This window comes from Salmo salar, chromosome ssa16, assembly GCF_905237065.1.
Source record: "Salmo salar chromosome ssa16, Ssal_v3.1, whole genome shotgun sequence".
Taxonomy (NCBI): domain Eukaryota; kingdom Metazoa; phylum Chordata; class Actinopteri; order Salmoniformes; family Salmonidae; genus Salmo; species Salmo salar.
In genome coordinates this window covers 58,390,838-58,407,177 of record NC_059457.1, presented here as the reverse complement: position 1 = coordinate 58,407,177, position 16,340 = coordinate 58,390,838, and the positions used below count along the sequence as shown (strand labels likewise).

The window sequence follows — 16,340 nt, the reverse complement described above, 5'->3', positions numbered from 1 at the left end:
TCCCATCTGGTTTGGGCTTAGTGGGACTATCATTTGTTTTTCAACAGGACAATGACCCAACACACCTCCAGGCTGTGTGAGGGCTATTTGACCAAGAAGGAGAGTGATGGAGTGCTGCATCAGATGACCTGGCCTCCACCCAATTGAGATGGTTTGGGATGAGTTGGACAGCAGAGTGAAGGCAAACCAGCCAACAAGTGCTCAGCATATGAGGGAACTCCTTCAAGACTGTTGGAAATGCATTCCAGGTGAAGCTGGTTGAGAGAATACCAAGAGTGTGTAAAGCTGTCATCAAGGCAAAGGGTGGCTCCTTTCAAGAATCTCAAATATAAAATATATTTGGATTTGTTTAACACTTTTTTTGTTTACTAGATGATTCCTTATGTGTTATTTCATAGTTTTGATGTCTATACTATTATTCTACAATGTAGAAAATAGTATAAAAATAAATAAAAACCCTGGAATGAGTAGGTGTGTCCAAACTTTTGACCGGTATACAGTGCCTTCTGAAAGTATCCAGACCCCTTAACTACTTAAATAAAATAAGAAAATCCTCAGCAATCTACACACAATACCCCATGATGACAAAGCGAAAAATGTTGCTAATTTATTTTAAAAAATATTCATAAATGGAAGAAGTTTGGAACCACCAAGACTCTTCCTAGTGCTGGCCGAACGGGCAAACTGAGCCATCGGGGGAGAAGGGCCTTGGTCAGGAAGGTGACCAAGAACACGATGGTCACTCTGACAGAGCTCCAGAGTTCCTCTGTAGTGATGGGAGAACCTTCCAGAAGGACAACCATCTCTGCAGCACTCCACCAATCAGGCCTTTATGGTAGAGTGGCCAGACGGAAGCCACTCCTCAGTAAAAGGCCCATGACAACCCGCTTGGAGTTTGCCAAAAGGCACCTAAGGGACTCTGACCATGAGAAACAAGATTCTCTGGTCTGATGAAACCAAGATTGAACTCTTTGAATGCCAAGCGTCACGTCTGGAGGAAACCTGGCACCATCCCTACGGTGAAGCATGGTGTTGGCAGCATCATGCTGTGGGGATGTTTTTCAGCGGCAGGGACTGGGAGACTATTCAGGATTGAGGCAAAGATGAACGGAGCAAAGTACAGAGAGATCCTTGATGAAAACCTGCTCCTGAGCACTCAGGACCTCAAACTGGGGTCGAAGGTTTACCTTCCAACAGGACAACGGCAGACAGCCAAGACAACGCAGGAGTGGTTGCGGGACAAGTCTCTGAATGTCCTTGAGTGGCCCAGCCAGAGCCCGCACTTGAACCCGATCGAACATCTCTGGAGAGACCTGAAAATATCTGTGCAGCGACGCTCCCCATCCAACCTGACAGAGCTTGAGAGGATCTGCAGAGAAGAATGGGAGAAACTCCCCAAATACAGGTTGTGCCAAGCTTGTAGCGTCATACCCAAGAAGACTCTAGGCTGTAATCGCTGCCAAAGGTGCTTCAACAAAGTACTGAGTAAAGGGTCTGAATACTTATGTAAATGTGATATTTAATTTATTGATTTTTAAAAAATAAATTACCAAAAATTTCAACAACAAAAAATGTCCTTTGTCATTATGGGATATTGTGTGTAGATTGGGGGGGGGGACAATTTAGTCAATTTTAGAATAAGGCTGTAACAAAATGTGGAAAAAGTAAAGGGGTCTGAATACTTACCGAATGCACTTGTGTATATATAATAGCATACATAATATGATATATATACAGTGAGGGAAAAAAGTATTTGATCCCCTGTTGATTTTGTATGTTTGCCCACTGACAAAGAAATGATCAGTCTATAATTTTAATGGTAGGTTTATTTGAACAGTGAGAGACAGAATAACAACAAAAATATCCCAAAAAACGCATGTCAAAAATGTTATAAAATGATTTGCATTTTAATGAGGGAAATAAGTATTTGACCCCCTCTCAATCAGAAAGATTTCTGGCTCCCAGGTGTCTTTTATACAGTTAACGAGCTGAGATTAGGAGCACACTCTTAAAGGGAGTTCTTCCTCCCCTGTTTACTGACTGTTACTGCTGGTGGGGGTCTTCCCCTGTTTACTGACTGTTACTGCTGGTGGGGGTCTTCCCCTGTTTACTGACTGTTACTGCTGGTGGGGGTCTTCCCCTGTTTACTGACTGTTACTGCTGGTGGGGGTCTTCCCCTGTTTACTGACTGTTACTGCTGGTGGGGGTCTTCCCCTGTTTACTGACTGTTACAGCTGGTGGGGGTCTTCCCCTGTTTACTGACTGTTACTGCTGGTGGGGGTCTTCCCCTGTTTACTGACTGTTACTGCTGGTGGGGGTCTTCCCCTGTTTACTGACTGTTACTGCTGGTGGGGGTCTTCCCCTGTTTACTGACTGTTGTTACTGCTGGTGGGGGTCTTCCCCTGTTTACTGACTGTTACTGCTGGTGGGGGTCTTCCCCTGTTTACTGACTGTTACTGCTGGTGGGGGTCTTCCCCTGTTTACTGACTGTTACTGCTGGTGGGGGTCTTCCCCTGTTTACTGACTGTTACTGCTGGTGGGGGTCTTCCCCTGTTTACTGACTGTTACAGCTGGTGGGGCTCTTCCCCTGTTTACTGACTGTTACTGCTGGTGGGGGTCTTCCCCTGTTTACTGACTGTTACTGCTGGTGGGGGTCTTCCCCTGTTTACTGACTGTTACTGCTGGTGGGGGTCTTCCCCTGTTTACTGACTGTTACTGCTGGTGGGGGTCTTCCCCTGTTTACTGACTGTTACTGCTGGTGGGGGTCTTCCCCTGTTTACTGACTGTTACTGCTGGTGGGGGTCTTCCCCTGTTTACTGACTGTTACTGCTGGTGGGGGTCTTCCCCTGTTTACTGACTGTTGTTACTGCTGGTGGGGGTCTTCCCCTGTTTACTGACTGTTGTTACTGCTGGTGGGGGTCTTCCCCTGTTTACTGACTGTTACTGCTGGTGGGGGTCTTCCCCTGTTTACTGACTGTTACAGCTGGTGGGGGTCTTCCCCTGTTTACTGACTGTTACTGCTGGTGCACTTGGGAAGCTCAGTTGTTTTTCTGTCGTTGCTGTTTTAGCACTAAGGTGGAGTACAGAGGACAAGGGGTTTTGAGCTGCTAGCACCTCTTACTGAGTGTCTCTCCTCCCTCTCCCTCCCTCCCTCTCTCTTCCCTCCCCTCTCCCTCCCTCCCTCTCTCTTCCCTCCCTCTCCTCCCTCTCCTCCCTCTCCTCTCCCTCTCTCCTCCCTCTCTCCTCCCTCTTTCCTCCCTCTCTCTCCTCCCTCTCCTCCCTCCCTCTCTCTCCTCCCTCCCACTCTCTCCTCCCTCTCTCTCTCCCTCTCTCTCCCTCTCTCTCCTCCCTCCCCCTCCCTCTCTCCCCTCCCTCCCTCCCTCTCTCTCCTCCCTCCCTCCCTCTCTCTCCTCCCTCCCTCCCTCATTCCCTCATTCTCTCTCCTCCCTCTCCTCCCTCCTCTCTCTCCTCCCTCTCTCTCCCTCCCTCTCCCTCCCTCTCTCTCCTCCCTCCCTCCCCCTCCCTCTCTCTCCCTCTCTCTCCTCCCTCCCCCTCCCTCTCTCTCCTCCCTCCCTCCCTCCCTCATTCTCTCTCCTCCCTCTCTCTCCTCCCTCCCTCCCTCATTCCCTCTCTCCCCTTCTCTCTCTCCCCCTCTCTCTCCCTCCCCTCTCATTAATCTCAGGTGATGGTGCTAATGATGTCAGCATGATTCAGGTGGCTGATGTGGGCGTCGGCATCTCAGGACAGGAGGGCATGCAGGTAAGGAGAAACGGGGCCGTGATGTGGGGAGAGGACAGAGGGGGAGACAGAAGGGAGAGACTGATAGAGACAGTGAGAGCACGAGGAGTGGGAAAAGAGGGGGGAGACAAGGGAGGGGGAGAGAAGTAGGAGAACCACAGAGGAAGAGAGGAGGAGATCCACAGAGGAGGGAGAAGGAGCAGGAGAACCACAGAGGAAGAGAGGACGGAGCAGGAGAACCACAGAGGAAGAGAGGACGGAGCAGGAGAACCACAGAGGAAGAGAGGACGGAGGAGGAGAACCACAGAGGAAGAGAGGACGGAGCAGGAGAACCACAGAGGAGGGAGAAGGAGCAGGAGAACCACAGAGGAACAGAGGACGGAGAAGGAGAACCACAGAGAGGGGGGTAGAAGGAGAACCACAGAGGAGGGTAGAAGGAGCAGGAGAACCACAGAGAAGGAGATGACGGAGAAGGAGAACCACAGAGGGGGGTAGAAGGAGAACCACAGAGGAGGGTAGAAGGAGCAGGAGAACCACAGAGAAGGAGATGACGGAGAAGGAGAACCACAGAGGAGGAGAAAGAGTGAATAAGGAGAGAGGATGATAAAAGATATAAAGGGATGAGGAAGGACAGGAGGAAGGGAGGGAACATGGGGGAACCGTTTTGACTTGAGGTTATTATTTATAGGGGTGCCAGGAAGGTTGTGCCTACCAGAGAAAATGTCTCTCGTTTCTCCTTTTGGTTTGGGAGGGAATGAGTCCCATCTGGTCCGTCAAGTCTACACCAATACAAAGGACTCATGTAAAAGACAGGATGGAAATACACTTTTCATAAACCCTTAAAACATTGGAAAGAACTTACAAAACAACGGTATTCTTTTGCGTGGGTTGTATTACCAACAGAAATGATCACAAACACATAACAATATAACACATAATGAGTTCTGGTTCCTCCAGAAAGGTCCTGTACCTCGGGCCTAAAAAGAGTCCAGCCCGGTAAACGAGTTCAGGGAACTCAAGTGACCTTAGTCACTCAATATTTGTCCGTTCATACCAGTGTAGCGTAAACCCCAGTATCAATCATACAATCAAAAGAACAACCATAAAGAGTATAAAATCTCAATACGTCTTCAACGACATAAATCAAAAGTTGTAGTCTTCAAGGAAAACTGACCACATAAATCATCACGGTATACATCACACTAAAACACATGAAATACCGTACGCAAAAAAAAAAAAAACGTTGTAGTCAGTCAGACAATCCAATCCGCCAAACAGAGGAGAAAAGGCCATGAAGAACGACGGATATGTGTAGACCAACGGACGCAAAGAGTGGATCGGATCCTGGGTAAACTTGAGACGAGGCTACAAAGCTTAAAATTACAACAAAACAAACGGAGTGAAGCAGCTTCACAACTGAGGGTTCAACACATCGTCGTTCGCACCACCATCACAAACCCCCCAGTTTTACGTAGCTGATGCTATCTGTTTAATATGGAATTAAAGGGGAAGCACTGTTTAGTTGGAAATTTAAAGGGGAAGCGCCCTATTGGAAGGAGAAGCACTGTTTAGTTGGAAATTTAAAGGGGAAGCGCCCTATTGGAAGGAGAAGCACTGTTTAGTTGGAAATTTAAAGGGGAAGCGCCCTATTGGAAGGAGAAGCACTGTTTAGTTGGAAATTTAAAGGGGAAGCGCCCTATTGGAAGGAGAAGCACTGTTTAATTGGAAATTAAAGGGGAAGTGCCCTATTGGAAGGAGAAGCACTGAGATGATTCAGACAAATTCAGCCCCGTCACAATGGACAGAAGGTAATGGGGACAGAAAAGGTGGTTTCTGTAGGAACAGAATAATCATTCTCTCTACTATTATTCTGACATTTCACATTCTTAAAATATAGTGGTGATCCTAACTGACCTAAGACAGGGAATTTTTACTAGGATTAAATGTCAGGTATTGTGGAAAAACTGAGTTTAAATGTATTTGGCTAAGGTGTATGTAAACTTCCGACTTCTACTGTATGGGAGTTTATCAAAACTGGATTTGTTTTCGAATTCTTTGTGGATCTGTGTAATCTGAAGGAAAAATGTGTCTCTAATATGGTCATACATTTGGCAGGAGGTTGAAACTAGATCCTAAAATCTGCAATGTCTTCGCAACCCCCTAAAAGCACTGGTTCAAAGCTCGTGACCCACACACACACACACACACACACACACACACACACACACACACACACACACTAAAAACATCCCGAAACAGCAGTTATCTATGGAAATGTCCTTACATCCACATCTGTCGGCTCTGTCTCGTTCTCTCTCTGAGTATTTTGTGTGTGTGTGTGTGTCTCTCTACAGGCTGTGATGGCTAGTGACTTTGCCCTTCCGCGGTTCCGGAACCTTCAGAAGCTCTTGCTGGTCCATGGCCACTGGTGTTACTCCAGACTGGCCAACATGATACTGTACTTCTTCTACAAGAACGCTGTGAGTCACACACACACACACACACACACACACCAACAGCTAAAAGTAATGGTTGGCCTTGCAATCGTCTGCTGGGGGTCGAACAGTGGCGATTCAACATGTAGAATAACCAGGAAATGAACAGTGGCGATTCAACATGTAGAATAACCAGGAAATGAACAGTGGCGATTCAACATGTAGAATTACCAGGAAATGAACAGTGGGGATTCAACATGTAGAATAACCAGGAAATTAACAGTGGCGATTCAACATGTAGAATAGTGGGGATTCAACATGTAGAATAACCAGGAAATGAACAGTGGGGATTCAACATGTAGAATAACCAGGAAATGAACAGTGGGGATTCAACATGTAGAATAACCAGGAAATGAACAGTGGAGATTCAACATGTAGAATAACCAGGAAATGAACAGTGGGGATTCAACATGTAGAATAATCAGGAAATGAACAGTGGGGATTCAACATGTAGAATAACCAGGAAATGAACAGTGGAGATTCAACATGTAGAATACCAGAAATAAGTGGGGATTCAACATGTAGAATACCAGAAATCGTGGAGATTCAACATGTAGAATAACCAGGAAATGAACAGTGGAGATTCAACATGTAGAATAACCAGGAAATGAACCGTGGGGATTCAACATGTAGAATAACCAGGAAATGAACCGTGGAGATTCAACATGTAGAATAACCAGGAAATGAGCAGTGGAGATTCAACATGTAGAATAACCAGGAAATGAGCAGTGGAGATTCAACATGTAGAATAACCAGGAAATGAACAGTGGGGATTCAACATGTAGAATAACCAGGAAATGAACAGTGGGGATTCAACATGTAGAATAACCAGGAAATGAACAGTGGGGATTCAACATGTAGAATAACCAGGAAATGAACAGTGGGGATTCAACATGTAGAATAACCAGGAAATGAACAGTGGGGATTCAACATGTAGAATAACCAGGAAATGAGCAGACGCATGATGTTTGGTGGTCAGAGGATGACCATCTGCTGCTATTGGTCGGTACGGTGTGTGTGTGTTGTCCTTTAAGAGCTTCCCAGCACCTCATTCCATCCCTTTAAGTTAGCTCTTATTGATTTAAGGAATATAAACATATATCCTGTATAAACATTTAATCAAATACCAAATTTGATGTATTTTTTTTATTGATTATTTAATTGATTATCTCGTAACCATTAGGTCTTATTGAGCTAATGATTGGGCCGATCAATAGATATGTAGTGTGCACCGAATCACACTTTTGCCAACCACCAACATTTTTAAACAAGGTTAAATCAAAATCAAATTGTGTTTGTCACATACTCCGAATACAATTTGTGTAAACGTTACTGTGAAATGCTTGCTTATGAGCCCCCCTGAAGCCCGGCTAAAACTATTATTATTAAAAATGGGAACATTAGGAATAAAATACACAAGATTTCAGCTAAATACAGGGTTCAAAATGTTCTGCTGTCCCACTCCGATAAAGATATGTTGGGTTGATATGGCGATCAGGTAGTGGACGTACAGTTGAAGTCGGAAGTTTACATAAACTTAGTTTGGGGTCATTAAAACTCGTTTTTCAACCACTCCACACATTTCTTGTTAACAAACTATAGTTTTGACAAGTCGGTTAGGACATCTACTTTGTGCATGACACAAGTCATTTTTCCAACAATTGTTTACAGACAGATTATTTCACTTATAATTCACTGTATCACAATTCCAGTGGGACAGAAGTTTACATACACTAAGTTGACTGTGCCTTTAATAAACAGCTTGGAAAATTCCAGACAATGATGTCATGGCTTGAGAAGCTTCTGATAGGCTAATTGACATCATTTGAGTCAATTGGAGGTATACCTGTGGATGTATTTCAAGGCCTTCAGAAAAAAAATTGTAGACCTCTGGTTCATCATTGGGAGCAAATTCCAAACGCCTGAAGGTACCACGTTCATCTGTACAAACAATAGTACGCAAGTATAAACACCATGGGACCACGCAGCCGTCATACCGCTCAGGAAGGAGATGCGTTCTGTCTCCTAGAGATGAACGTACTTTGGTGTGAAAAGTGCAAATCAATCCCAGAACAACAGCAAAGGACCTTGTGAGGATGCTGGAGGAAACAGGTACAAAAGTATTTATATCCACAGTAAAACGAGTCCTATATCGACATAACCTGAAAGGCTGCTCAGCAAGGAAGAAGCCACTGCTCCAAAACCATCATAAAAAAAAGCCAGACTACGGTTTGCAACTGCACATGGAGACAAAGATATTACTTTTGGAGAAATGTCCTCTGGTCTGATGAAACAAAAATAGAACTGTTTGGCCATAATGACCATTGTTATGTTAGGAGGAAAAAGGGGGATGCTTGTAAGCCGAAGAACACCATCCCAACCGTGAAGCACGAGGGTGGCAGCATCATGTTGTGGGGGTGCTTTGCTGCAGGAGGGACTGGTGCACTTCACAAAATAGATGGCATCATGAGGAAGAAAAATGATGTGGATATTTTGAAGCAACATCTCAAGACATCAGTCAGGAAGTTAAAGCTTGGTCGCAAATGGGTCTTCCAAATGGACAATGACCCCAAGCATACTTCCAAAGTTGTGGCAAAAAAAGTCAAGGTATTGGAGTGGCCATCACAAAGCCCTGACCTCAATCCTATAGAAAATTTGTGGGCAGAACTGAAAAAGCGTGTGCGAGCAAGAAGGCCTACAAACCTGACTCAGTTACACCAGCTCTGTCAGGAGGAATGGGCCAACATTGTGGAAGGCTACCCGAAACGTTTGACCCAAGTTAAACAATTTAAAGGCAATGCCACCAAATACTAATTGAGTGTATGAAAACTTCTGACCCACTGGGAATGTGATGAAAGAAAGAAAAACTGAATTAAATCATTCTCTCTACTATTATTCCGACATTTCACATTCTTAAAATAAAGTGGTGATCCTAACTGACCTAAAACAGGGAATTTTTACTAGGATTAAATGTCGGGAATTGTGAAAAACTGAGTTTAAATGTATTTGGCTAAGGTGTATGTAAACTTCCGACTTCAACTGTATGTGTATTTTTGGCCCTGTTTTTAACGACTTACACTAAATCAACTTGGCTTAATATGGCGATCAGGTATTGAATGTTCGACTGTACATAGTTATACAGGTTCACATACAGAACAGGTCCTCGTCATAAAGAACATTGAATAAACAGACATGAAACAGCCAACATCATCAGGCTTGATAAATGAGCTGCGCTTCTGGAATGTTCTCTGAAGATAGGATGTCCCCGTGTGGATTCGCTGGGCTCTTCCCCCCTCTCTGAGTCCTTTCAATTGCTGCTCAGCGCTCCGTGACTCGGTGACTCAGCGCTCTGTGACTCAGCGCTCTGTGACTCAGCGCTCTGTGACTCAGCGCTCCGTGACTCAGCGCTCCGTGACTCAGGGCTCCGTGACTCGGTGACTCAGCGCTCCGTGACTCAGAGCTCCGTGACTCAGCGCTCCGTGACTCAGCGCTCCGTGACTCAGCGCTCCGTGACTCAGTGACTCAGCGCTTCGGTGACTCCGTGACTCAGCGCTCCGGTGACTCCGTGACTCCGTGACTCCGTGACTCAGCGCTCCGGTGACTCGGTGACTCCGTGACTCCGTGACTCCGTGACTCAGCGCTTCGTGACTCAGTGCTCCGTGACTCAGCGCTCCGTGACTCAGTGACTCAGGGACTCAGGGACTCAGGGACTCCGTGACTCAGCGCTCCGTGACTCAGGGACTCCGTGACTCTGCTACCGTTTTGTAGTTATTTTGTCTGGAACAGTAATCAAAGCAAACGACACAACAGGCAATCTGGAGGGGAGTTAGCCTGCATGCAGCTATTTAGACAAGCTATACGTACAACAGTATATCAACAAGCCAGATACAGACAGCCAGTCAGTAGCGATTTAATGGGAAAACGTTGGCTATCGGGAGGCAGGTATTGTTTTCAGCAACTCTGGCTGTGGCAGCGTAACTAATGAAGATGACATCGCACAAAACCCTGTTAGTTTTGGTCCGATGTGTAGACTGCGTCTTGCTTGTACTACAGCAATATCCGTTAAAACAGACAGCCTTCATAAAGTGTATATAGATTTTTTTTTGGGGGGGGGGGGAATGTTGGTTGAAATCTCCACCAAGTTTTTATTTGATTTCAGCGGTTCAGAAATATAAGGCGGAGAGAGACATGGCTACATCATCGTGTTTATCAAACTGGTTTCAGGTTCAGAAGAGAAGTAAAGTACCGTTCAGAAATAGAAGGCGGACGCATACAGCACCAGTCAACAGTTTGGACTCACCTAATCATTCCAGTGTTTATATTTTCTACATTGTAAAATAATAGTGAAGACATCAACACTATGAAATAACACATATGGAATCATGTAGTAACCAAAAACAAAAAGTGTTAAACAAATTCTTCAAAGTTTGCCTTGATGACAGCTTTGCACACTCTTGGCATTCTCTCAACCAGTTTCATGAGGTAGTCACCTGGAATGCATTTCAATTAACAGGTGTGCCTTGTTCAATTGTGGAATTTCTTTCCCCCTGAATGTGTTTGAGCCAATTAGTTGTGTTGTGGCCCTATACAGCTCGCTGAGTGCCGTCTTACTGACAGCAATTGTTTTTATTTTCCTTGCATACAGAATATTACGAAACGGTTCATTCTCGTCTCTGTTATATTATTATTGCGAGTGGCAGCCCGATACAGGTACAGGAATGTATGAAATATATCTGAATGTTTCTGAGTGTTATACCTGTAACCTCTCTTCCTCTCCCCCTCTTCCTCTTCCTCTCCCTCCCTCTCTCTCCTTCTCCCTCTCCTCCCCCCTCTCCCTCCCCCTTCCTCTCCCCCTTTCCCTCTCTCTGTCCTTCCCCCTCTTCCTCTCCCCCTCTCTCTCTCCTTCCCTCTCTTCCCCTCCCCCTCTTGCTCCCTCTATCTCTCCTTCCCCCCTTCTTCTCCCTCTCTCTCTCCTTCCCTCTCTTCCTCTCCCTCTCTCTCTCCTTCCCCCTTCCTCTCCCCCTCTCCCTCTCTCTCTCCTTCCTTTTCTCCCTCCCTCTCTCTCTCCCTCTCTCTCTCCCTCCCTCTCTTCCTCTCCCCATCTCCCTCTCTCTCTCCTTCCCTCTCTCTCTCCTTCCTCTCCCCCTCCCAACCGCTCCCCTTCCCTACCTCTCTCCTTCCCTACCTCTCTCCTTCCCTACCTCTCTCCTTCCCTCTCTCTCTCTTCCTCTCCCCATCTCCCTCTCTGTCCTCCCCAGATGTTCGTAGCACTGATCTTCTGGTACCAGTTCTACTGTGGTTTTTCTGGGTCAGCCATGATAGACCAGTGGTATCTGATCTTCTTCAACCTCATGTTCTCTGCCTTCCCTCAACTCGTCACCGGGACCCTGGATAAAGATGTGTCCTCAGAGACCCTCCAAGATCTGCCTCAGCTCTACATGAACGGACAGAACTCAGAGGTGTTAATGACTAGTGATAGATTAGAACTACATGAGTTCTACGTGAACGAGTAGAACTCAGAGGTGTTAATGACTAGTGATCGATTAGAACTACATGAGTTCTACGTTAACGAGTAGAACCCAGAGGTGTTAATGACTAGTGATAGAGGAGATCTGCCTCAGCTCTACATGAACGGACAGAACTCAGAGGTGTTAATGACTAGTGATATATTAGTTCTACATGAACGGACAGAACTCAGAGGTGTTAATGACTAGTGATAGAGGAGATCTGCCTCAGCTCTACATGAACGGACAGAACCCAGAGGTGTTAATGACTAGTGATAGATTAGAACTACGTGAACGAGTAGAACCCAGAGGTGTTAATGACTAGTGATAGATTAGAACTACGTGAACGAGTAGAACCCAGAGGTGTTAATGACTAGTGATAGATTAGAACTACGTGAGTTCTACGTGAACGAGTAGAACCCAGAGGTATTAATGACTAGTGATAGATTAGAACTACGTGAGTTCTACGTGAACGAGTAGAACTCAGAGGTGTTAATGACTAGTGATAGATTAGAACTACGTGAGTTCTACGTGAACGAGTAGAACCCAGAGGTATTAATGACTAGTGATAGATTAGAACTACGTGAGTTCTACGTGAACGAGTAGAACCCAGAGGTATTAATGACTAGTGATAGATTAGAACTACGTGAGTTCTACGTTAACGAGTAGAACCCAGAGGTGTTAATGACTAGTGATAGATTAGAACTACGTGAGTTCTACGTGAACGAGTAGAACCCAGAGGTGTTAATGACTAGTGATAGAGGAGAACTAACATAGTTCTAAGTGAACGAGTAGAACCCAGAGGTGTTAATGACTAGTGATAGAGTAGAACTAACATAGTTCTAAGTGAACGAGTAGAACCCAGAGGTGTTAATGACTAGTGATAGATTAGAACTACGTGAACGAGTAGAACCCAGAGGTGTTAATGACTAGTGATAGATTAGAACTACGTGAGTTCTACGTGAACGAGTAGAACCCAGAGGTGTTAATGACTAGTGATAGATTAGAACTACGTGAACGAGTAGAACCCAGAGGTGTTAATGACTAGTGATAGAGGAAAACTAACATAGTTCTAAGTGAACGAGTAGAACTCAGAGGTGTTAATGACTAGTGATAGATTACAACTACGTGAGTTCTAAGTGAACGAGTAGAACCCAGAGGTGTTAATGACTAGTGATAGATTAGAACTACGTGAACGAGTAGAACCCAGAGGTGTTAATGACTAGTGATAGATTAGAACTAACATAGTTCTACGTTAACGAGTAGAACCCAGAGGTGTTAATAACTAGTGATAGATTAGAACTACGTGAGTTCTAAGTGAACGAGTAGAACCCAGAGGTGTTAATGACTAGTGATAGATTAGAACTACGTGAGTTCTAAGTTAACGAGTAGAACCCAGAGGTGTTAATGACTAGTGATGGAGTAGAACTAACATAGTTCTACGTGAACGAGTAGAACCCAGAGGTGTTAATGACTAGTGATAGATTAGAACTACGTGAGTTCTACGTGAACGAGTAGAACTCAGAGGGGCGAACAGCTATGTTGTGTAAAGTAAATAGATAATGTGAATATATTTGTTTATAACTAGTGACTAGATAACATGGATATATACATTTACATTTTAGTCATTTTTAATGAAGATATTTTATGATAGTGATTATCTTGTCTGGTATCTATTAAAGATATATATATATATATATATATACCAGGAAATATATCCATTGGATCAAGATAACACACTTTAAAAGATGAGGAAACAGGGACATCATACCCAGCTGGCTACGGTCCAACAGGGACATCATACCCAGCTGGCTGTGGTCCAACGGGGACATCATACCCAGCTGGCTGTGGTCCAACGGGGACATCATACCCAGCTGGCTACGGTCCAACAGGGACATCATACCCAGCTGGCTATGGTCCAACGGGGACATCATACCCAGCTGGCTGTGGTCCAACGGGGACATCATACCCAGGTGACTGTGGGACATCATACCCAGCTGGCTACGGTCCAACGGGGACATCATACCCAGCTGGCTGTGGTCCAACAGGGACATCATACCCAGCTGGCTGTGGTCCAACAGGGACATCATACCCAGCTGGCTGTGGTCCAACAGGGACATCATACCCAGCTGGCTGTGGGACATCATACCCAGCTGGCTACGGTCCAACAGGGACATCATACCCAGCTGGCTGTGGGACATCATACCCAGCTGGCTACGGTCCAACAGGGACATCATACCCAGCTGGCTACGGTCCAACAGGGACATCATACCCAGCTGGCTACGGTCCAACAGGGACATCATACCCAGCTGGCTGTGGGACATCATACCCAGCTGGCTACGTTCCAACAGGGACATCATACCCAGCTGGCTGTGGTCCAACAGGGACATCATACCCAGCTGGCTACGGTCCAACAGGGACATCATACCCAGCTGGCTACGGTCCAACAGGGACATCATACCCAGCTGGCTACGGTCCAACAGGGACATCATACCCAGCTGGCTACGGTCCAACAGGGACATCATACCCAGCTGGCTGCGGTCCAACAGGGACATCATACCCAGCTGGCTGTGGGACATCATACCCAGCTGGCTACGGTCCAACAGGGACATCATACCCAGCTGGCTACGGTCCAACAGGGACATCATACCCAGCTGGCTACGGTCCAACAGGGACATCATACCCAGCTGGCTACGGTTCAACAGGGACATCATACCCAGCTGGCTGTGGTCCAACAGGGACATCATACCCAGCTGGCTGTTGTCCAACGGGGACATCATACCCAGCTGGCTACGGTCCAATGGGGACATCATGCCCAGCTGGCTACGGTCCAACGGGGACATCATACCCAGCTGGCTACGGTCCAACAGGGACATCATACCCAGCTGGCTGTGGGACATCATACCCAGCTGGCTACGGTCCAACAGGGACATCATACCCAGCTGGCTGTGGTCCAACAGGGACATCATACCCAGCTGGCTACGGTCCAACAGGGACATCATACCCAGCTGGCTATGGTCCAACAGGGACATCATACCCAGCTGGCTGTGGGACATCATACCCAGCTGGCTACGGTCCAACAGGGACATCATACCCAGCTGGCTGTGGTCCAACAGGGACATCATACCCAGCTGGCTACGGTCCAACAGGGACATCATACCCAGCTGGCTGTGGTCCAACAGGGACATCATACCCAGCTGGCTGTGGGACATCATACCCAGCTGGCTACGGTCCAACAGGGACATCATACCCAGCTGGCTGTGGGACATCATACCCAGCTGGCTACGGTTCAACAGGGACATCATACCCAGCTGGCTGTGGTCCAACAGGGACATCATACCCAGCTGGCTGTGGTCCAACAGGGACATCATACCCAGCTGGCTGTGGTCCAACAGGGACATCATACCCAGCTGGCTGTGGTCCAACAGGGACATCATACCCAGCTGGCTACGGTCCAACGGGGACATCATACCCAGCTGGCTGTGGTCCAACAGGGACATCATACCCAGCTGGCTGTGGTCCAACAGGGACATCATACCCAGCTGGCTGTGGTCCAACAGGGACATCATACCCAGCTGGCTCCACCCAGCTGGCTGTTGTCCAACAGGGACATCATACCCAGCTGGCTACGGTCCAACAGAGACATCATACCCAGCTGGCTGCGGTCCAACAGGGACATCATACCCAGCTGGCTGTGGTCCAACAGGGACATCATACCCAGCTGGCTGTGGGACATCATACCCAGCTGGCTACGGTCCAACGGGGACATCATACCCAGCTGGCTACGGTCCAACAGGGACATCATACCCAGCTGGCTGTGGTCCAACAGGGACATCATACCCAGCTGGCTGTGGTCCAACAGGGACATCATACCCAGCTGGCTGTGGTCCAACGGGGACATCATACCCAGCTGGCTACGGTACAACAGAGACATCATACCCAGCTGGCTGTGGTCCAACGGGGACATCATACCCAGCTGGCTGTGGTCCAACGGGGACATCATACCCAGCTGGCTGTGGTCCAACGGGGACATCATACCCAGCTGGCTGTGGTCCAACAGGGACATCATACCCAGCTGGCTGTGGTCCAACAGGGACATCATACCCAGCTGGCTACGGTCCAACAGGGACATCATGTCCAGCTGGTTCTGTTTTAGGACACACCTGTCCTCCAGCTTGGTAGCTGCTTCTCTGAGGGTTGTTGTTGTTGATGTGAAATGCTCATGTTTTTGTGTTTCAGGAATACAAGCCTTATATGTTCTGGATGACCATGATCGATGCCTTCTACCAAAGCCTGGTCTGTTTCTTTATACCCTACTGTGTGAGTTAGGATTGGTTACTTTATACCCTACTGTGTGAGTTAGGATTGGTTATTTTATACCCTACTGTATGAGTTAGGATTGGTTACTTTATACCCTACTGTGTGAGTTAGGATTGGTTACTTTATACCCTACTGTGTGAGTTAGGATTGGTTACTTTATACCCTACTGTGTGAGTTAGGATTGGTTACTTTATACCCTACTGTGTGAGTTAGGATTGGTTACTTTATACCCTGCTGTGTGAGTTAGGATTGGTTATTTTATACCCTACTGTATCAGTTAGGA

General features: G+C 46.6%; 1 protein-coding gene across 1 annotated transcript in view; it reads left to right on the top strand.

Annotated features, from left to right (window-relative positions):
* atp10a (ATPase phospholipid transporting 10A) overlaps positions 1-16,340 on the top strand; it is a 217,411-nt gene that overhangs the window by 188,471 nt on the left and 12,600 nt on the right. Inside the window, exons 15-18 of the mRNA XM_045696689.1 lie at positions 3,683-3,759; positions 6,093-6,218; positions 11,492-11,692; positions 15,977-16,057. Of these exons, the coding sequence (XP_045552645.1) occupies positions 3,683-3,759; positions 6,093-6,218; positions 11,492-11,692; positions 15,977-16,057 (485 nt within the window). The remainder of the gene's footprint in view (positions 1-3,682; positions 3,760-6,092; positions 6,219-11,491; positions 11,693-15,976; positions 16,058-16,340) is intronic.